Source organism: Brachycentrus maculatus, unplaced genomic scaffold, assembly GCF_059751285.1.
Source record: "Brachycentrus maculatus isolate JH-2025_06_01 unplaced genomic scaffold, ASM5975128v1 h1tg000017l, whole genome shotgun sequence".
NCBI lineage: Eukaryota > Metazoa > Arthropoda > Insecta > Trichoptera > Brachycentridae > Brachycentrus > Brachycentrus maculatus.
Genome location: NW_028280771.1, coordinates 788,152 through 809,738, shown reverse-complemented (window position 1 = coordinate 809,738; position 21,587 = coordinate 788,152). Strand labels below are relative to the sequence as shown.

The 21,587-nt window shown below is 37.0% G+C and overlaps 1 protein-coding gene across 2 annotated transcripts; it reads left to right on the top strand.

Moving 5' to 3' along the window:
- Nucleotides 1-483: 483 nt before the first annotated feature.
- Nucleotides 484-20,254, top strand: Nup58 (nuclear pore complex protein Nup58). 2 transcript variants are annotated; one of them, XR_015838125.1, is made up of 13 exons: nucleotides 484-702; nucleotides 1,776-2,323; nucleotides 5,215-5,405; nucleotides 6,822-6,894; nucleotides 9,670-9,717; nucleotides 11,505-11,716; nucleotides 13,286-13,439; nucleotides 14,615-14,758; nucleotides 14,874-14,950; nucleotides 15,930-16,116; nucleotides 17,752-17,871; nucleotides 19,195-19,728; nucleotides 19,987-20,254. XR_015838125.1 is itself a non-coding variant. In XM_088266309.1 (12 exons), the coding sequence occupies exons 1-12, from the start codon at nucleotides 635-637 to the stop codon at nucleotides 19,362-19,364; spliced, it is 1,992 nt and encodes a 663-aa protein (XP_088122435.1). In that variant the 5' UTR covers nucleotides 487-634; the 3' UTR covers nucleotides 19,365-20,254. The 2 variants fall into 2 exon arrangements, 1 of the variants encoding a protein (XP_088122435.1); XM_088266309.1 differs by having other exon boundaries at nucleotides 487-702; nucleotides 19,195-20,254.
- Nucleotides 20,255-21,587: the final 1,333 nt, after the last annotated feature.

Here is a 21,587-nt window from a genome sequence, read left to right as displayed (position 1 = left end):
TGCTCTGCTTCTTCCTTCTCCTCCATAAACAAGTTCTCCTTTATTATTTCTTGCTGTGAAACACGGAACTGTGCAACTCCATAAGCTCTTCGGCTTGTGTCGGCTTGACTGTGTTGTCGGCTTGACTGTGCTCTTTCACAAGCTCTTCAATATCGCTGTTATCCACTTCGAGTCCCGGCGCGGAAGTCCCGGCTCACAAGTAAATGTCATGAAATAGGATCTTGTCCTTTCTCTGTAACTCGTTATACTAAACATCACTCGTTAAGGGAGCAACTTTATCAGATTTTTTTTGTCCGTTATGCGAATTACTCGTTATGAGAGGTTCCACTGTAGATACACAATTATGAAATTTTGCATAAGTTCAATCGCAACCCACGTATATAGTGACATCTATCGGATGGCACTAAAATTCCTAAGATGGCTAAAAGTTTACAGAAATCTTCTTTATCGGTAATCTAGTCGCTCAAACTGAAAACTGTAATTGGCGGTAAAAAGTACTACAAGTAACGTTTGACGGTTGCCCTTCAGTTTCGTATTCTGTACCAAATTTCATAATTGAATATTTTGTTTTAAAACCGTTTATTTGAAATTTTGGAGCGTTCAGCTCTAAATTTGATATTGTTATCACAAAGGAATGTCAAAATTCAACTTCATGACTCCAGCGAGCACCGCGGCTACTGGGTTTTCGTTTGGAGCAAACAAGTAAGTACACGTGTTTTCTTGACAAATTACAGCTTCAAAATGTTTAGATTTCTTGTAATAAGTCTAATAAAAGCGCTATTTTTGATCTGAGAGTGATTTTTGACCATTTATTGTAACCTTTTTGGAAGTATACAATCACGAATTTTGGTTATGTATTCTCACGTCAGTAGTACGCGATGTCAAAAACAGTTCATAATATCAGAGACAGGTATCTCTGGAAATAAGTAATGAAAACAATTTGATCATGTGAATTAAATAGATGGTGGCCGATTACGTTAATCTTGCATGTAGTGCTGTTGATAAACTGTTATCCTTATGGTGTCAATCTCATAGAAATCTCTGTTGTTTTGTTTTGAAAGTGACCAGGCGTATTGTATTGGAATGCGGGAGGCTAACTTTAAAGAACGTGTGCCTTACAAATAACAAACTGCCAAGTATTTATCATATTTCAAAGTTGATAATTTACCTAAGGTGCAAATATATTTTTCTCAATTGCGTAAACTTTAGCATGAATAATAAGTTTGAATGTACAACGTACCTGTCCGTTTGCAGGACACTTTCCAGAACAGTGTTTATTACGAAAAAGACAGTATTTGTCCGCCTCCTTAGTGTAATGTTTAGCACGCTCGGCTACCGTTCTGGAGGTCCCGGGTTCGTTTCCCCGGGGGGAGATCAAATAAATATCCCACTAATATTTAAATAAAAAATTATATAAAAAGTGAAATTTTCCCACTAATATTTATTCAATATTACCCCGGACTGGTAGCTGAAGCGTAAGGCTGATCGCCTTTCCATCATGTGTTAAAGATCAAGATAACTACTTTTATATGATGCAGTGCCCTATGCACCATCGGGTGCAGATTAGGGTTGTGTGCATTTATATGCTTAATAGGGCATGAAAAACTCAAATCCAGCACAGCACAGTCTAGCATGTCTGGTCACTTTGCGCAAAGCAGTGTTTTGTAATTTATTTTTCTTCATAGTAACTGATCACTTTTACATGTGTATTTTTGTGTTGATTATAACTTTATTATATGTTTTTCAAGTTTTCTTTACGTTATCCATATTTTCAGGCCAGCCGCAACCGGTTTTGGATTAGGAGCCTCTCCGTCTGGCGGAGGCCTCACGTTTGGTAATGCTCCATCATCAGCCCCCGCTTTCGGGACCCCGTCAACCGCAGCACCCAGCTACGGCTCTACTTTCGGTGCTCCCGTGACATCGGCCCCGGCATTCGGCACCAACTTTGGCGCGCCTGCGTCTGCTGCGCCGGCGTTCGGGTCAAATTTCGGCGCCCCGGCCACATCTGCTCCAGCCTTCGGGACAAGCTTCGGCTCGCCGGCCACCTCCGCCCCCGCTTTCGGGTCAAATTTTGGCTCACCAGCCACGTCTGCTCCCGGCTTTGGGACTAATTTTGGCACGCCGGCCACGTCTGCTCCGGCTTTTGGAACTAATTTTGGTACGCCGGCCACGTCTGCTCCCGCATTTGGGACGAATTTTGGCACGCCAGCTACTGCCGCCTCTGCTTTTGGAACTAATTTTGGAGCGCCTACAACATCTGCACCGGCTTTCAACACCCCTGGATTTGGTTTTGGAGCCGCCACAAATAGTACCCCTTCCACAGGTAGTCAAATTATATATATCTTTTTAAATTTAAGTTTTACTTAGTAAATACCACTATTTCTTAAAATCTAGTGTGACACGTGTTTCGATGCATTCCGCATTCTTTTCAAACACCGTATGTGAAGCTAATTCTAAATTTAGGGTTGTGTCCTTGGGAACGTTGATGGTTGAGAGGGGTAGAAGCTGTTTCTTATTTTTATTTGTTTATTTTTTATTTCTATTAATGGGAACATAGACAATACGGCTGTCCAAATTTAAAACACAGTAAGGAAATTTTTTTTGTAGTAGGTTTTTTTTGCATTTATGGACTAAGTAGACTCTACTTAGTCTAAAAATGCAAAAACAAATCTACTACAAAAAAAATATCCCTTACTGTGTTTTAAATTTGGACAGCCGAATAAGGCTTTAGTCATTGTCATATTAAGTAAAACTTAAATTAAAAATGGATAGATTTTACTACAAGTGACTACCGAATTAAGTAATGAAATTATGTTTTATTTATAATTTAAGACACTTCAAAAACGATTTTATTCTTAGCATTAACCCAATCAAATATCCTTGGAGACTTCTAATGTAACCAATATCATGTTTTGAATATTGAAAGCATTAACTTTGTGGATCATATTGATATATTATTTCGAGAAATAAAAATACTTTGTGTTCTGATCCACTCACATTTTTATTAACCAACTAGTTTCGGCAACAACCTGTTGCCCTCTTCAGGGTTACGTTTATTACTAATAATAAATGTAACCCTGAAGAGGGCAACGCAACAGGTTGTTGCCGAAACTAGTTGGTTAATAAAAATGTGAGTGGATCAGAACACAAAGTATTTTTATTTCTCGAAATAATATAACCAATAATACATTGATAAGGTATCTTTTTGTTCAGAATTGCATTTTTTTTTAAATAATATGGATAATATGGATAAAATAGGATAAGATAAGAAAGCCTTTCAATGTACCTTAATACAGAACTATCGTAAAATGTATGATGATAATAAAAACTCACATTTTCCAAGAAAATAATTACTGAGAACATTTAAAAATTAATGCTATTTTCTTTTTTAAACTTTTTATAAAATATGAACATAAAATATCGGTTAAAAATTAAGATATGTGCTAGTTGTCACTATATTCTTTACATGTGTCGCCTCAATGCTCCTCTCATTGTGAATTTTACAAATGTCCCGTTATCTAGGGTAATATGTATTATATAGGTACCTAATCATCTAATTTTATATAGGCACCTACTCGCCTTTTGAATAATGAAATTAAGTACCTATATTTTCATTACCAAAATTCAAAATATAGAATTAACTTTCTGTCATCCAAATTCAATTTATCTCTTGAAGCATTTGCAGCATTTGTTCTAACATTTCCTAACCTTTACCAAAATCTGGTTTTTGCTTTAACAGCGAGTTTTTTTAGAATAATTAAGTCCATTCAAAGTTTTATGGTATAAACGGAAAGGCATCTTGCTATTGGTAATGTTATTTTCATTTTTGGACTTTTATGGGTCATTCATTTTTAATGACTTGAAACCATCAAACTCATGAAATCATTGATGAACAATAGCATCATGGATTATTTATTTATTCCAACCTGCCGAAGCGCTCTTTGGAATATAGTTAAACACATTCTCTGCGTCAAACACGGCTCCCGTGTCCATACAGTTATTGCAGGCATGCGTTGACGGGTGTCGTGTTGTATATAGATAAGGATTCGTAGCCGGTTTTATGTGTTTTAAAACACAAAAGAATACACTTATTTCTTCTTCTTTTTATTGTAGGCCTTGCGGCCTGTTTTTAAGAGGGATTAGCCTCCTGCGATGTCGATTCCCAGCTATCGACCCATCTCTTTGGTGGTCTGCCCAGGAGTCGTCTACCATAGGGTTGGCCATACAGTGTGATGTGGGGAAGTCTGGATGGTTCCATTCTCCTCACATACGCATACCATTGTCTCCTTCGTTGCCTTCCCCACCTAACGACATCTTCGTTCTCGCATATTTCCCTGATCCTGGCATTTATTATTTTATCTCGAAGACTCTTGCCTGATATGCTTCTTAGAGTCTTCAGAGTTTTTTGTGGCAACGGTGTCCGCTCTACTTTGGATTCCATACGTCATGATGGGTCGGACACGAGTTTTGTAGATCTTGATTTTGCTGCCGATCTTCATCTCAGGGTTTTTCCGTATAGCATTTTTTCAGGCATCCTGAGATGGCTGCAGCTTTGTTCACTTGCCCCATCACTTCGCATCACTTATGCACTTATTTATGATGTTTAAATAGAAAGTAGAATTTAAGTTTAAACAAACTTATGGCTTTTCAAAAATTCGCACTGATGACATTATACTATACGCATTGAATGTGTTAACACATTGTTTGCAGATAATGCTAAAAAGTGTTTTTTACATACTGTTGGTATAGAGCAGGAGAAGCTTATAAGCATTCTATATGCTTACTTTTTATAGAGCGCAAGAAGCCAAAAAACATTGTACAGGTCGGAATTGGGTTTGTGGTTACTTGTGATTAGTGTATAACCGTAATTAGTATACTAATTAGTGTCGGGGTTGATGACAAAATTACCTGACAACAATGTGTTAATACATACAACATAAATACCTTCATTAATTGATTCGGCAGTCACTTTGTGGTAAGATCTATCCATTTTTAATTAATGTTTTACTTCGTAAATACCACTATTTCTAAAAATCTACTGTGACACGTGTTTCGATGCATTCTGCATCATACGGTGTTTAAAAATGATGCGAAATGCATCGAAACACGTGTCACAGTAGATTTTAAGAAATATTGTTATTTACTAAGTAAAACATTAATTAAAAACATAAATACCATTTGATATGAGTAAAATGTATCTTCTATGTGTCACAGGGCTCTCATTTGGTGGAGGATTGTTACCTCCTTCCGGAGGGCTTAATTTTGGGGCCGCTAGTGGGGGCTTAGGGGGCTTCAACTTGGGTGGGGCCCCGGCTACTACCACGGCTGCTCCTGCTGGCGGGGGCTTGGGAGGCTTCAATTTGGGCGGGGGCTTGGCTACTACTACGGCTGCTCCCGGTGGCTTGGTAAGTCTATAGTTTTTTTTTTTTAAATGTATTGAAATCTTTTTTGTTGTTATTCAACCCTTATAGTGCTGAGCTTATTTTTACATATTTTGCATAAATTGCTAATTGCTTTTCATCATCACTACTTGACAAATTTGACATTTTGTGGGTAGAAATAAAAAAAACTTTTACTTAAAAAAAATAGAAAAATCAATGTTAAATTCGCAGCAAAATAATTTTAAATGGTTATTTATAAATGTTATTAACTTGTTAAAAACGTTATACATGCGCGCGCTAAGACACGTCCGTACAGGTCGATACCTAAAACAAATAGTGCAATAGTCGGTATTCCGACGCTCCGCACTTTATACGCATTAATAGAGAGTCCATCTATCAACGGTTTGCACTCTAAGGGTTAATATAGTCACAAAGAATGTTATGTAACACTCTTCTTACCATTCAACGCTCATTTGTGTAATACCATTTAATCTTTTTTATCGTTATTTACACATGGCTAAATGCAGTCACAAAGAATGTGATATAACACTCTCCTTACCATTCAACGCTCACTTTGTGTAAAACCACTTAAAAACTCTACTTTACGACTACCGGTTTCAGAATAACCATTTCATCATCAGTTCGATGATGGAATGGTTCCTTTGAAACCAGTAGTCATGAAGTATAGTTTTTAAGTGGTATTACACAAAGTTAACGATGAATGATAAAGAGAGTGTTATATCACCAAGTCCTACCAAAATTCATTTTTAAATCGAGCCTGCAATATGTACAATGTAATGCTTAATGAAATAGACATCAATAATTTTTCTCTTAATACGTTTAAGAGAAATATTGTTGATGTCTATTTGACTATTTGATAAAAAAAATTCAATCATTTGATAAAAAACATTGAATGTAAGTTTATTATATAGTTATACTCATATGACAGTTTATTTTTTATTTTTAGATTACTTAAGTGAAAACCTGTAAATGGAAATTTTTTTTTTAATTCTATTACATAATTTTATTTTTGTAAATATTCTGTTGGTTATCCAAAAAATAAAAAATATTAAAAAAATTACCATACCACAAAGTTAACAATACTTTTAACACATTTTAAACTATTTTTTATGCCTGCAGACCGCTGGCGACGGCTGACAAATTTGATAATTATGTACATATAGTTAAGACCTCAACAAAGAGATTGATAAATAATATTCATTTTAAAATATTGGATAATTCCTTCTCTTTTGACTTTGAAATGAGGCCAGCGCAGGAGGTATAAATACCCTTCCCGTACTTAAGCATCTATCGACCGAACGGGTTGAAATACCTTTCCCGTCCGAAGTGTATTAATTTACAACAAAAAAAATGTAATGGATACACCTTTTTTTTTTAAATAAAAATTGCGTATAATATTGTTTTTTTTGTTTGTTTTAGAATTTCTCCTTTGGAGCTGGCCTCGCAAGTACCGCAAGCACTCAATCAGGATTTGGAGCCGGCCTTTCTTTTGGTAATTCATCCTTTAAAATGTATCATCTTTATTAAATTTGACAGCAATATCCTTCTTCCTGAATTCCACGCCTAGAAGTGACTGCCGAATCGATTAATGAAACAAATATATAGTTTACTCCCCGTTTATATTGTTTAATGTCCTCCTCCGTAGTGTAATGGACAGCACGCTCGACTACCATACTGAAGGTCCCGGGTTCGATTCCCAGGGGGGATCAAATAAATATTAGTGATTTTTTCACTCTAATATTTATTCAATATAACCCTGGACTGGTACCTGAAGCGGAGGGCTGATCACCTTTCCTTCATGTGTTAATGATCAAGATAACACTGCGTTTATATGACGCAGTGCCCTATGCACCATAGGGTACGGATCCTCCAGAGGGGTAGCCGAGCGTGCTGAACATTACACTACGGAGGCGGACATATCGCTCACTCCATCAAAAATTGACAATTTTCAGTAGGGCATGTTTTCGAAATGCCCAGAAAATGTACTATATCCCAGCAAAAGCGGCATATTTTTAACTTAATATTTACCCGCTACAGGGCAGAAAGTATTGTTTTTGCATTTTGAAGAAAATGTATTGTTTAATTATTTTTTTTAATTTACTAAATGTTTTTCAAACAGAAAAAACCTTCAGGTTTTACCTAATAAGATCTGTTGCACAGTAAAAAGTTCATTAAGTGGCTTGATATTCATATTTAATACATTATATTATATTTTTAAACTTTAAAAACATTCTCCTGAAAAATCAAGTTTTTTGATTTATGACGTTCTTGAAAGGAGTGAGCGATATATTACCCAAAAATAGACTGGTGTCGGTAATGAAAAAATCCGATCACTAGTCAAATTAAATAAAAGTGGAAAAAAACTATATAGTTATTGTTTTACTATATAAAATGCAGTTCCTCCAAGAAATAGGTAATATATAAATAAATACATATAAATAAACAGTACAAAACTTAATATAGTCTGTCAGGTACAGTAACAGGAAAATAATTTATAACACCTTCTCCTTAAATCCCACAGATCCCTATCATCCTTTCAAGTTTCAAGAGAACCCTAACGCAGTATCAAACTTCTTGTATCCTACCGATTTAAAAAATGCAACAATCAAATCGCTTTCCAGACAAAATGTCCGCTAACACTGAAAATTTTGCAATCTCGCCTATCTATCGTGCAGCAACTAATCAAGGATTTGATTTGAATAAAACGGCGTTTTCGCAAAATCATTTTAGTAGCCCGGCTAATAATTCCGACCCAACATTGCATCCTTCGTTCATTCCCTACCAAAGTCCGACCAATTTCGTACGGTTAAGATTTCCTACAGAACCGTCGTACAGATTCTTGACTCCTAGCGGTGAGAAATATTACATTTTCTTTCTATTATTAACACATTGTTGTCGGGCAATTTTTTCACCAACCCCGACCATAATTATGGTCATATACTAAATCACAAGTAACCGCAAACCCAATTCCGATCTGTACAATGTTTATTAGTGTCTCTCGCGCTCTAACAAAAGTAAGCAGATAGAACGCTTATAAGCGTCTCCCGCTCTCTACTAACAGTATGTAAATGACGCTTTTAAACGTATCCCGCAAACAATGTGTTAATTTGACTTTGTAGAAAATTGTTATTTGTTTTGTATTTTTTATGCTTTACTCAGTTACTTCCTTAGTTACAGTTCATATTTTAGCAGGTCTTTTTTCAAATATATCAATTAATGAGTGGTCACACAGGTGTACTATCTTTCTTTCTCACTGACATACCTGTGTATAATACATTAAGTTACAAGCGTGAGTGAGACGAAAGAACACCAGCATACATGTTAAATCAACTCTTCATTGCTTATCAAATTGACTACATATTTTTGATCCCTGTAATGTAATTTCTAAAATTCCCCTTTGATGTAATTTTTAAAATGTCAAAATGACAATGTAAAAAATCTGTGATGGAAATTTACACTGTACTGACTTTAGAAAACAAACAAATATTATAAATTTTTAATGTAAGTTTTACCACTTTTTCTTCAAATCTATTGTGACACATCACTCACTCCTTTCAACAACGTCATAAATCAAAAATTGTAAATTTTCAGTTGTGCATGTTTTCGGAATGCCCAGAAAATGTACTACATCCCGGCAAAAGCGGCATATTTTAAACTCAATATTTAACCCGCTACAGGGCAGAAAGTGTTGTTTTTGCATTTAGAAGAAAAGGTATTGTTTAATTATTTTTTAAATATACTAAATATTTTTCAAATGGAGAAAAACCTTCAGGTTTTACCTAAAAACATCTCTTGCACAGTAAAAAGTTCAATAAGTGGCTTGATATTTATTTTCAATACACTGTATTATATTTTTAAACTTCTCCTGTAAAATCTAGTTTTTTGATTTATGACGTTCTTGAAAGGAGTGAGCGACATGTTTAGATGCATTCCGCATCATTTTCAAACAGCGTATGTTTGAAAATAATGCAGAATGTATTAAAACACGTGTCACAATTGATTTTAAGAAGTAGTGGTGTTTTTACCAAGTGATACTCAAATTAAAAATGAATAGATGTTAATTACCACACAAGGTAACTGCCAAATCAGTAATTGAAATATTATGAAAATGGTAGAAATTGGTGGTTGATTACAAAATTTATATCATCATGACCATGTCCAGAATGTACCTGCTGCATTTAACCGGCATTGAATTTTTTTTAAAATTTATAATGTGAATTGGTAACAAAAACAAAAAACATTTTTTGACAAATCTTAAATTTTTCAGGAAAGCCGATCACCACACAAGCTGACTTAAGTAAACCTGCAACCACAGGTAAAATAATATTTTCTCAATTTTTTTTGTCATCTTTTCATATTTCTATTTATCCTATGCCGCCTATACAATGCCTGCATTGCTCCTTTTCTCTTATACGGCTGTGAAACATGGCACCTTACATGGGCCCAGAGCAGCCATGTACTAAGCTTTGAGAATAGGTGTCTGCAGAGAATTTTAAGCGCGCGGTGGTTTGTCTTTGTGAGGAATGAAGAGATAAGGCGTAGGACGCAGCAAATCTTGGTCACAACTGTCGTCAAGAAAAGGCGATTCAGTTGGCGTGGCCATGTACTCCGCATGCCTCCTGAGAGCCGCCATCAAGCTTGCCTCTTTTACAAGGCATCAGGTTCGCGCCGCCCAGGACGACCACTGCTGACAATTCGTCGGCAGTTCTCGTCAGAACTTCGGTACGCAGATCTGACTTGGGAGGATGCAAGGGAGCTGGCAGCCGACCGAAAAGCCTGGAGACAGTTTGGGGACTCCATATGCTCCACCTAGGGAGCGGATATGGTTTAATTAATTATTTATCCTATATAATTTTTATATCCTTTTTACAATTTAACCTTTCCGGGAGTATGGACGTAAATGAACGTCGTTGTGAATCTCCCTCAAAGGAGTATCGAAGCTAATGAACGTCGAAGTCTGTCTGTCAGTTGGTATAATGTAACTTGTATAGCAATGACATCTGTGGATATTTGTATGTAATTTTGTCATAAAATAAAACATTGAGATAGTGAGTTTTATTTTTTTTTATTACATTTACATAATTCTATCTTCAGAATACATAAATTTCGTGAAAAAAATAATAATAATTCATGTGAAAAACCCACTCCCCTGAGAAAGTCGGACATTAATTATTGTACTCCCGGAAAGATTAAAAAATAATATTTTTTGTATATTTAAAGCATTGATAACTTTGTGATATGTTAATAAAACACTCTCCTTATCATCCATTGTTTACTTTGTGTAATATGTACCACTTTTATAAACACTTATATCGTTCCGAACATTTTTAATTTGTTGCCGACGGATGTTAGAGGTCTTAATAAAATATGGAACAAAGGCAAAATAAAGGAATGGGTAAATGATCAAGAGTTAATTTTATGAAAATTGTAAAATGTTTTTATTCTTAATTTTTTCTCTTTTTTGTGTCTATATTAGGTTAAAATCGTAAAAAACAATAAAAAAAATGTATTAAAAAAGAACTCCACCGACAAGACAAGGTGGCTTGGTGGATCTCTGCAAAAAAAAAATTTTGCTCTAAATATGTGTAAATTGTGATTTAAATACTACTACTACTACTACTACTACCATCACGCCGTTTCCCCGCAGGGGTAGGCAGAGAGGATGGAACGCCACACTCTTCTGTCCTGACATACACTCCTAGCCTCCTTCACATCCATACATCTAGTCATACATGCCCTCCGATTACGCAGACTTTTGACACCTCCAGAATAAATGTACCTAAAATTTAAATAAATGTACATAAATTTAAAAAAAAAACTTAATTCTTGACTCGGTAGTAACCGGTGTTTGGGAAAATCATTCCAACGTCTGGTTATTAAAATAAAATTATTACAATTTGACATTTGTATAAAAATAAAATTTTGAAAGAGAAAGAATCAAATCAAATTGTAATAATTTTATTTTACTGAATTATTTGACCTGATGATGGAATCATTTCTGAAACCAACAGTCACGAATAAGTGTTTATAAAAGTGGTATTACACAATGTAAACAATGGATGATAAGGAGAGTGTTTTATAATTACTACTATGTTGTTGCAGCCTCCCTGGGCCTGGGTGGCGTGGACTCGGCGGGGCTGGGCGCGGGCACTATAGGGGCGCCGGGCGCAGCGGCCGGCCAGGCGCCCGCCCCGCGCCAGGCGGCCCTGCCGGCGGAGCTGCTGGCCGACGTGGAGGCCTTCAAGGCCAGCGTCAGGCAGAGCAAGCAGCTCAGCTCCGACGTGGCCAGACATTCCATACGCCCGCTGCACAAGGTAACCTAAAATCTGCTAAATAACTTCTAAAACCCGCAGTTTTATTAGATTTGTTATACAAAACACTACAGTTTGTGCACTACATGGAATTTTACTGTCCGGCACGTCAGTCAGCACATAAAACGGATGATTGGCTTGTGCTTTTGTCCATCTTTCTTGAGATCGGTGCATGAACACGTTGCGCGTAAATTCAATCACTGTAGGACGGTAAAATCTGTAGGAGCGCTCTTAAGCTGCTTGTGCACTACACGGAATTTTACTCAGTCCGGCAGTCCGGTTTGTATAAATAAAAGCGACTACGACAGCTTAGCGTGATCGAGTTCATGTGCACCGTTTTATCACGCACCGATACGAAGAAAGACAGACAAAAGCACAAGCCAATCCAAACCAATCATCCGTTTAATCATGTTAACCGGACTGCCAGACAGAAAAATTCCGTGTAGTGCACAAGCGCTCTTAGAACGGGTAAGGTATTACTACCCGTTTGGTCGATTGATGCTTTAGGACGGTAAGGGTATTTTTACCTTCTGCGCCAGCCTCATTGCAAAGTCACAAAAGAAGGAATTATTTAATGTTTTTATATAAATATTATGTATCAATCTGTCTGTTAAGGTCCAAACTATGTACACAATTATCAAATACCGTTGCCAGTGGTCTGCAGGCGGAAAAAAAACACCCGTCCAAAGTGTATTAATAACAATATTAGTCACTATGGATAGCAATTATCTAAATGTTATGCTTTACAACTTAACAACGGTAGACACAATTCGCTTCATACTAATCAGCAAATTCATGTTTTATTTTGAGGGATCCTGATATAGGGGTCCGGATATTCGAAGTTTTACTGATTAATTTGTAATTACTCGAAACAAACGTTTTTACACAAGCGCTAGTGTTGCAAGTTACTGTTGCAATACGCAGTGCGAGTGAGATACTGGTATTTAGGTATGAGGCAATCAAATTCATTTTCAAGATACAGAATACCCACATTAAATGTCAACTGTAAAAAATACAATTCTAACAAGAAAATATGATTTAGTTAGTCACTTCATGCTTGTGTTTTTTTTTGTACAAATAGAATTAAAAGTGTCAGGTTATTTTATTATTTATTTACAGAGTTTACATAATTTAAAAATTGTCCAGTTCAAAAAAAAAACAAAGTAAGAAAAAATGTAAAAAAACTATAAAAATAATAAAAAGACTGTAAAAAAGATAAAATTTGGTCATTTATTGAAGTATGTATGTATTTCCAATAAAAAGTGTCAAGTGGCAACTGGCCAGCTCAGTTTGATTGTTTATGCTATGTAAAGCAAACATGTAAAACACGCAAGCAATGTTTGGGTTGGCGAGCTATGAGACATGCCTGTCCGCAAACACTGCTCGTTCAAAAGCATCAAGTTATTAATTATATTGTTAGAATCCAAAGATTCAAACAAATGTAAAGTTAGCTTTATATCACCTTTACCACCCAATGTTGGTATTGATGGTATCAAAGGTGTATTATCTTTTCTCAATATTAAATTGACTAACGACACTGCTGGAATAATCATTTTTGTTCTCACATCTCAGGTGAGCAGTGATGCAGACTCATTGCTGCAAGAAGCATCGGAGCTGAAGGCTAAGCTGGCAGAAAAACGGCGTTCAGCAAACAGTCTCCGAGGACGTGCCGCCGCATCTCTGCCCGCGGCCGAACGGGCGCATCGGACTGCCGAGGCACCACATGGTAATTGCATCCCTCCTTACCTCCTGCGATCCTAGAAGTTTACATGATCACTGCATTCAATTCATCTCAGGACCTCCATAATCTGAACGGCAAAAAATTACCCTCTGTTTAGACTAGTGGAGCATTCAGATTACAGTACAGAGAATCTGTAGGGTATTTTTATCAAATAAAACAAACATGTATTGTGAAATTTTAACCTGTTAACCGGGCGGTCCGCTGTCCAATTACGCAACTTGTAACGGGCGCGAATACTGATTCACTCCGTGTCTTAAATTCATGTCGAGACATGTATGGATGACTAATACCTTTGTTCGAAAAATATACGTCCATATATGTAATATAATAAACATATATTTCAAGGATGTATTCATATGTCCTACCTGTACCCGATATTGTTTACGTTTGACGTATTTATGCGTCCCGCCCGGTTAACAGGTTAAATGTATTTGTTAAACTTTTTTAAAAAATCAAATATTTTAAGTGGTCAAGATTTATTTAATGAAAAGTAAAAAGCTAATATGGTATTTGCCCACACCATACTTCTGCGCAAGAGAACTTAATAACACACTGTCCTTTAGTATATCTTAAATATCACATTTCTGAGAAATAGTCAGGGTCGTATGTTTCCTCTTTTTGGATATCGAAGCCATGATTTAAAACCACAAATATGTGACTGTCAAATTGTGCGAGCGACGCAGCGTAAAACAAATTGCAAACAACCGCGAGATGCTGACAGAGAAGCAATTTTGAATACACTAAAACAAGGGTGGCCAACCCGCGGCCCGCGGAGCATTTCACATATTTTTTTCTTTAAGTGTACATAAAACTACCAAAAGAACATTCCATCGTGCGTAGTTTGCATAATATCCCATATATGGGAGTATTACACTATCCTGGCGATTTCAAGACCCATAATGGAGTCAAGTAGTTAAAACATTGGACTAAAGAAGAGAAGAGTAACAGAAGAACTGAAAAGTTTTTAAGACAGATCGACTATAAACTATAAATGCAATGATTTTGTTGAAAAAGTATAACATTAAACGGCATTACGAGGCTAAACACGCAAATAAGTTTGAAAAGTATCAAATAAATATGTTCATATAAAAACCCAACATCTTTAATGCTTAAACTATACAAAATGTCAAATGGATGTCATATATTGGTTACATTTACAGGAGTAGAATACGAGAACGGGGAAGCGATAACCTGGATTGCAGGAGTGGTGGCGGAAGGAGAAAGCAGATTACGGTTACTCCGGAAGCAACTGGAAGCTGCCCAGAAACAACTGGGGGCTTCCCCTCGCCCCATCACTGATCAAGGTACCTTGCCTTAGATAATTTTCGACCTCCGAGTGAGAAAGTGGCTTAAAAAATTTGCTTGCTATGTACTCGTAAATGATGTTTCAATGTCGTTAAAAAAACATCCAATTTCCAGATCTATCCTTGGGATTGAGAAGAATCCACGAATCTTTTGTTGCCGTAGCCGGCCGCCTGCAAAACGTTCATCAGCAGGTAATATCGTTTAGTATCCTTGTATCAATCAGTTTCATAACTCTTCCCTTACGGTGCTAAAAACTTCCGCATGCACCAGTGATATCGCTCACTCCTTTCAAGAATGTCACAAATCAAAAATCGACAATTTTCTGTTAGGCATGTTTTCGGAATGCCCAAAAAATGTACTATATCCCAGCAAAAGAGGCATATTTTTAACTTAATATTTACCCGCTACAGAGCAGAAAGTGTTGTTTTTGCAGTTTGAAGAAAAGGTATTATTTATTTATTTTTTTTAATAAAATAAATGTTTTTCAAAAACCTTCAGGTTTTACCTAAAAAGATCTGTTGCACAGTAAAAAGTTCATTAAGTGGGTTGATATTTATTTTTAATACATTGTATTATATTATTTAACTTTAAAAACGTTCTCCTGAAAAATCAAGTTTTTTGATTTATGACGTTCTTGAAAGGAGTGAGCGATATGTATTTTGTACACCATATGAAAATGTGGTTGAAAAACGGGAAAAATGTGAATATTCCTAAATGTTGCTTTTATTAAACATAGTTGAAGTTGAAATGTAACAATTTTGTAATGTTAGCTCTGATAATTACTTGAAAACGAGAAAAAAAGGCATCGTAAGTGGCCATAATAGCTGACGTAGCGACACGACCACTCTTAATGACGACTTGTGTGCTAAAATGAGATTGTTAGAAACAGTATGAAACCGCGTGTGCGTGTACGTAAAGTGCGGCATGCACGCATACTCTGAGAAACGTTTGTGTATTGGTGATTCTATGCCCAATTTTTTTTTTATAATTTACTTATTTCTGTCGCTGCAAATAAATACAAAACGGAGGAATACAAAAATTCTGAGCCCGTAGCTATTATATTTTTTATTGATATTCCCATTTTAAAAGTCCAGTTGTAGTAAATACATATCACCAGGAGGGGAAGGTTAAATTCACATTAAGCTAACCATTTGGATTGATTTTGAACAGGTGGAGAGCCAGAAAGCGCAGTATCTCAGCCTGCGACGGAATGTGCTGAAGGACCCTACGGATGTGTTTGCGGAGAAGGGGGGCAGTTCGCGGGCTCCGCTGCTGGACTCGTGGATGTCCAGGTCGTCTTCCGGTGCTGCACCTGCCAGCGCAGTCATATCGGATCCCCTTGCCGCCCTTGGGCTTGGTAAGACTTGTGACTATAGAAAATAAATACATAAATAAATTCATAATATTTTTATAATCTGGTCAAATTATAAGCTTAAATAATAAAAATGAAAATGGTATTTTCTGGCGTTTCTCATGTGTGTGATTATAATCCAGGATTCGGACCTCACATACTAATATAACAGTTTCTGCTTAGTAAAAAGCTTCTTTACATCTCACCAATAGATGTCTCTAGTGAAGTTCTAGTGATTCAAGAACAAGGTTTCTAAATTGGTTCATATGTATATATAGAACTTCCAAGAATTTGAGTAGTGTGGTTGTCAATAATGGGTAGAACTGGTGAATGTTACACGTGTGTAAAGTGATCACTTAAACCAGCCTATGACGGTCATCAGCCCCGTAAATGCCCAGACTTCCATATTCTTTGTTCATCTCACTTTTAACTGCCTTTGTAGTGTAGTGGTTAGCGTTTAGGCCACCACTTTTAGCAAAATAAGTGGGTTTTTTTTTCACTTATATTTATTTCATACATTTACCTGAAGCGCAGGACTGATCACTTGGTTAAGTTAACGCTTTTTCAATCTGATGCAATGTGTATCCAGTGGATGTGGTTTGGAAGAAGGAGCCCTCTAGGTTTCGTTGCTCTACAACATTTCTAGTTTTTTTTAATTACTTTTCACATCACTAAAGTATAATTTGTTTACAAATAAAATATGAAATTTTTTTTTTTTTTCACAAAAATTGAACTAAAAATATCAACTTTTTTTTATATTTCAAGAGTTTAAGTATTGTAATTTAAAATTTAATCATCTAATTATAAAAAAAAAAAACAAAACAGAACCATTAAAAAAAAGTAAGCAAACTAGACTTAATATAAACAAAAAATTAAAACAGTTCTAACTTTTATAATAAAAAATAAATAATTCAAATTACATACTATGTTTTTTAATGTCAGCCTCCGTAGTGTAATGGTCCGTTCTGGAGGTCCCGGGTTCGATTCCGGGGGTGGGGGGTCAAATGAATATTAGTGTTTTTTTCACTCTAATATTTATTCAATATTACCCTGGAATGGTACCTGAAGTGGAGGGCTGATCACCTTTCCTTCATGTGGTCATGATCAAGATAACACTGCGTTTATATGATGCAGGGCCCTATGCAATATTTATTTTTTTTTTTTGGTTAAAAAGAGAAACATTTGTGTTTTTATTATTTCAATTTCATACTATTCCTGTGAGCCTAAGCAGCTCATTATTAGAAATAGGTATCAAATTGTGGTAGAGTGGATTCAAACCGAGAAACTCTGATTTAAGAGTCCGCGGAACCACAACCCGACATTGGGTGCAGATGAGGGTTTGAAGAGGTTTTTTAATAAGTTAAAGCTGAAGAAACAATTTGGGTAAACCTTTACGAGCGTCAAGTGGCAATTGGCGAGCTTAGTTTAATTGTTTATCTTATGTAACGCAAACAAGTCGAAGCGCGCGAGTAGAACACAGGTTGAATACTGCTCGTTCAAAAGCACAAAGTGGTCAATTGGACAAGGGTATCTTCCGCCCTCTGTAGGTCAATTGTTATGATTTTTTTATGAATTTAAAAATGATTTCATTGTTAGAATTGTCTTTATTTGATTTGTGTTGATACATGACCGTTATTGCAGGTGTGAATCGGACGAAAGCCAACTCCCTGGGCCCCACGCCATTCAGCTTACTGGGTCCGCCGGGCTTCGGGGGCCTGTCCTTCCCCAACAAGGCACCCGTCACCGCCTCTAACACCCTAGGTTAGTAAGTAGGCATTTCATTCTAATCGAGACACATGCCCTCGCAAGGCCAAACATCTGCCAATTCAAATAAAAAATGAATGCCTATATCCTAAAAAATTAATGCCAATTAAATTTCTAAAACAACATTTTGAGTATGTCCAAATAATTTTAATTAAACCATATCCGCTCCCTAAGTGAAGCATGTGGAGACCACAAACTGTCTCCAGGCTTTTCTGTCGGCTGCCAGCTCCATTGCATCCTCCCAAGTCAGATCCGCATCCTGAAGCTCTGAAAAGAACTGCCGACGAATTATCAGCAGTGGTCGTCCTGGGTGCCGCAAACCTGATGCCTTGTAAAAGAGGCAAGCTTGATTAAGTCTCTCGGAGGCATGTGGAGTACATGGCCAAGCCAACTGAATCGCCTTTTCTTGACGACAGTTGTGACCAAGATTTGCTGCGTCCTGCGCCTTATCTCTTCACTCCTCACAAAGTCAAACCACTGCACGCCTAAAATTCTCCGCAGACACCCATTCTCAAAGCTCAGTACACGGCTGCTCTGGGCCCTTGTAAGGTGCCATGTTTCACAGCCGTATAAGAGAACAGGAGCAATGCAGGCATTGTATAGGCGGCATTTGGTCTTCACCGAGTATAAATCCGATCTCCAAACAGCCTTCATACTATTAAATGCGGACCCTGAGAGTCCTAAATGCACTCCCAATTCCTTTTGAAGGCTGCCATTTTCAGTCGCGTACACTCCCAAGTACTTGGGACCCTGAGAGTCCTAAGTGCACTCCCAATTCCTTTTGAAGGCTGCCATTTTCAGTCGCGTACACTCCCAAGTACTTGGGACCCTGAGAGTCCTAAGTGCACTCCCAATTCCTTTTGAAGGCTGCCATTTTCAGTCGCGTACACTCCCAAGTACTTGAAACTCTCGACCCTTTCGATGAGCTGGTTACTCAACGTCAAGGCATGGTTGATCATTGGAGATCCTCGCCGGAGTCATCAATTATATCAGCATCATCTGCATATTCTAGTTTGCAGAGTTTACGGGAGGGGGAGATGGTTATACTGAAAAATTTGTTCACAAATCTGGATTATCTCCAATTATAAAAGTTATTTTTCATATTATTAATATGTAATATCAAAAATAACTCTTACAATTGGAGATAATCCAGATTTGTGAACTTTGGATACACTCAAAACGTTGTACATTGTTAGTTCAATTTTCAAAACCTTTTAGAATCTTAAAATGTTTTTTTAACCCCCCGTTGATCCCGGAATTTCCGATCAATCTGGGTGACCTGTACGCAATACATCCTCACAATTTGATATACTCTTTCAGGCAACACCTCCTCCTGGTCATTCACGTCGGCCACCTCGGGGCTCGGCAACACCTCGGCCCTCGGGAACACCTCGGCGCTCCAGCCCAACCTGTCGTGGCTGGGCGGGGCGGAGCAGAGCCCCTTCGCGCTGCAGAAGCCCCCCGCGGGCAACAAGAGGGGCAAGCACTGATACGCGGACTCGTTCGGCGCGAGACAAAAGTAACGCTCTAGCCTCGCGCCGGATGTAAGCCATTAGGACTATTCAATTTGTTTAATTTAATTCAACAAATTGAATTGTCCTTACTAACTAGTTAGTTAGCTGGGAGTATTCAATTTGTTTAATTTGATTCAACAAATTGAGTAGTCCTAACTAACTAGTTAGTTAGCTGGGACTATTCAATTTGTCTGTCTGTGGTTGTGCAACCGGAGCCAGCTGTCTGTTGAGGCTGGCCTTACTCGCAAACGTGGAATTCATTATGCGACTGGCTGCGCAAGAAGTAACACGTCTCCATGCCCAATTTTTTTTTTAAGGATATATTTTGGAATTTACACATGTACGCATAGATGATGAAGAATATGGAAGCTGGGCATTTACAGGGCCTACAACCGTCATAGGCTTGGTTCAGTGATCACTTGACAACAATCACACTACTCAGACTCTTGAAGCTTCTTGATATATTGTAAATATCAAACTCGTGACAAGAATTTAAGTAGTTTGGTTGTCAATCGTGGGTAGAATCGGTGAATGTTACACGTGTGTAAAGTGATCACTTAAAACAGCGTATGACGGCCGTTAGCACTGTAATTCCCAGACTTCCATATTCTTCTTCATCTAGGTTGAGATGTCAAAATCCTAATTCGAGATAATCCAGATTTGTGAACCTGTATTAGGACAAATGCAAAATGTTGTATATATTGGAATTTGTTTTTTCATTTAGAATATGTATCGTAAAAATATTTTTATATTTTTTTTCAACTCCTTACCTGTCGATAACTCTTTTCTTTCCAAAACCATATATTTATTTTAGAGAAAAAAATATTTTTTCAATACAAAAATGGTGATTTAAGAAAAAGAAAAAATTATTAAGTTAAATGTTAACTGGGTTTAAAGAAAATTATATTGCGGGCTATTGATAACTGGTCTTAACACAATCATAACTTCAAGCGACATTCAAACCGTGAAGCGCAATTATGATATCTTGTATTTATTTTTTTTTAACAATATTTTTTAATAATCTTTTCCTTTACAGTAATGGATATGTAAATAAATTAGATATAAATAAAATTTATTTTCTTTGTGAACTTTGAAGATGGCATATTTAATACAACGGTAGAACACTGGCCGTTCAAAAGCATGAAATGTTCAATTAATTATCTATAGGTGTTTTTTTTAAGAGGTTTGGTTTTTAACCTGGCAAAATTGTTTCTACAGACTATCAATTTGACAGTTGACAGTTGATTTGTAGTTGGTACGTTTTGCCATTTCAGCATGAATAGACCGAACGATCATTATGGAAGTCGTAGGCTCGGTGAATGGGCCGAAAGCAATATTAAGCTTGATCCTCGTTTTCAACGCAAAATTTTGTTCACCGATGAGGGACATTTTTGTTCAAATGTCAATAAGCAGAAAACCCTGAAGCCTTTGTCGAGACGCCCTTACATCCATTAAAAGTCATTAATTGGTGTGCTTTACGGGCAGGTGGAATCATTGGCCCATATTTTTTTAAAGACGATGCCGGCCAGAATGTTACGGTCAATGGAGAGCATGACAGACCCATGATTACTGACTTCTTCGTACCTCAGTTGAATGGCATTGATGTGACAAGAGCTGTGGTTTCAAAAAGATGGCGGTACGTGCCACACGGCGGGTGCCACCGACAATTTACTGCGGAAATTTGAAAATGTATAACTAAAAAAAACGTAGTGTAATGGTCAACACACTCGGCTACCGTTCTGTAGGTCCCGGGTTCGATTCCCAGGGGGGTTCAAATAAATATAAGTGATTTTCCACTGTAATATTTATTCAATTTTACCCTGGACTGGTACCTGAAGCGGAGGGCTGATCACCTTTCCTTCATGTGTAAAAACGATCAAGATAACACTGCGTTATATGACGCAGTGCCCTATGCACCATTTGGGTGCGGATAAGGGTTTTAAAAAAAAAAAAAAAAAACCTTTATAAGCTGGTGAATTACTGTTACCAGCGAGGATTGAATGTCTAGTGATGTGTATATATCTGTCCATTCATACCGCAACCCTTGACTTTTAGATTATTTTAGCAACGGACAAAAACTGTCGGAACTGATTTTATTTTATTCTTCATCCTTCTTCAAATCCTTATCCGCACCCCAATGGTGCATAAGGCACTCCATCATATAAACACAGTGTTATCTAGATCGTTAGCACATGAAGG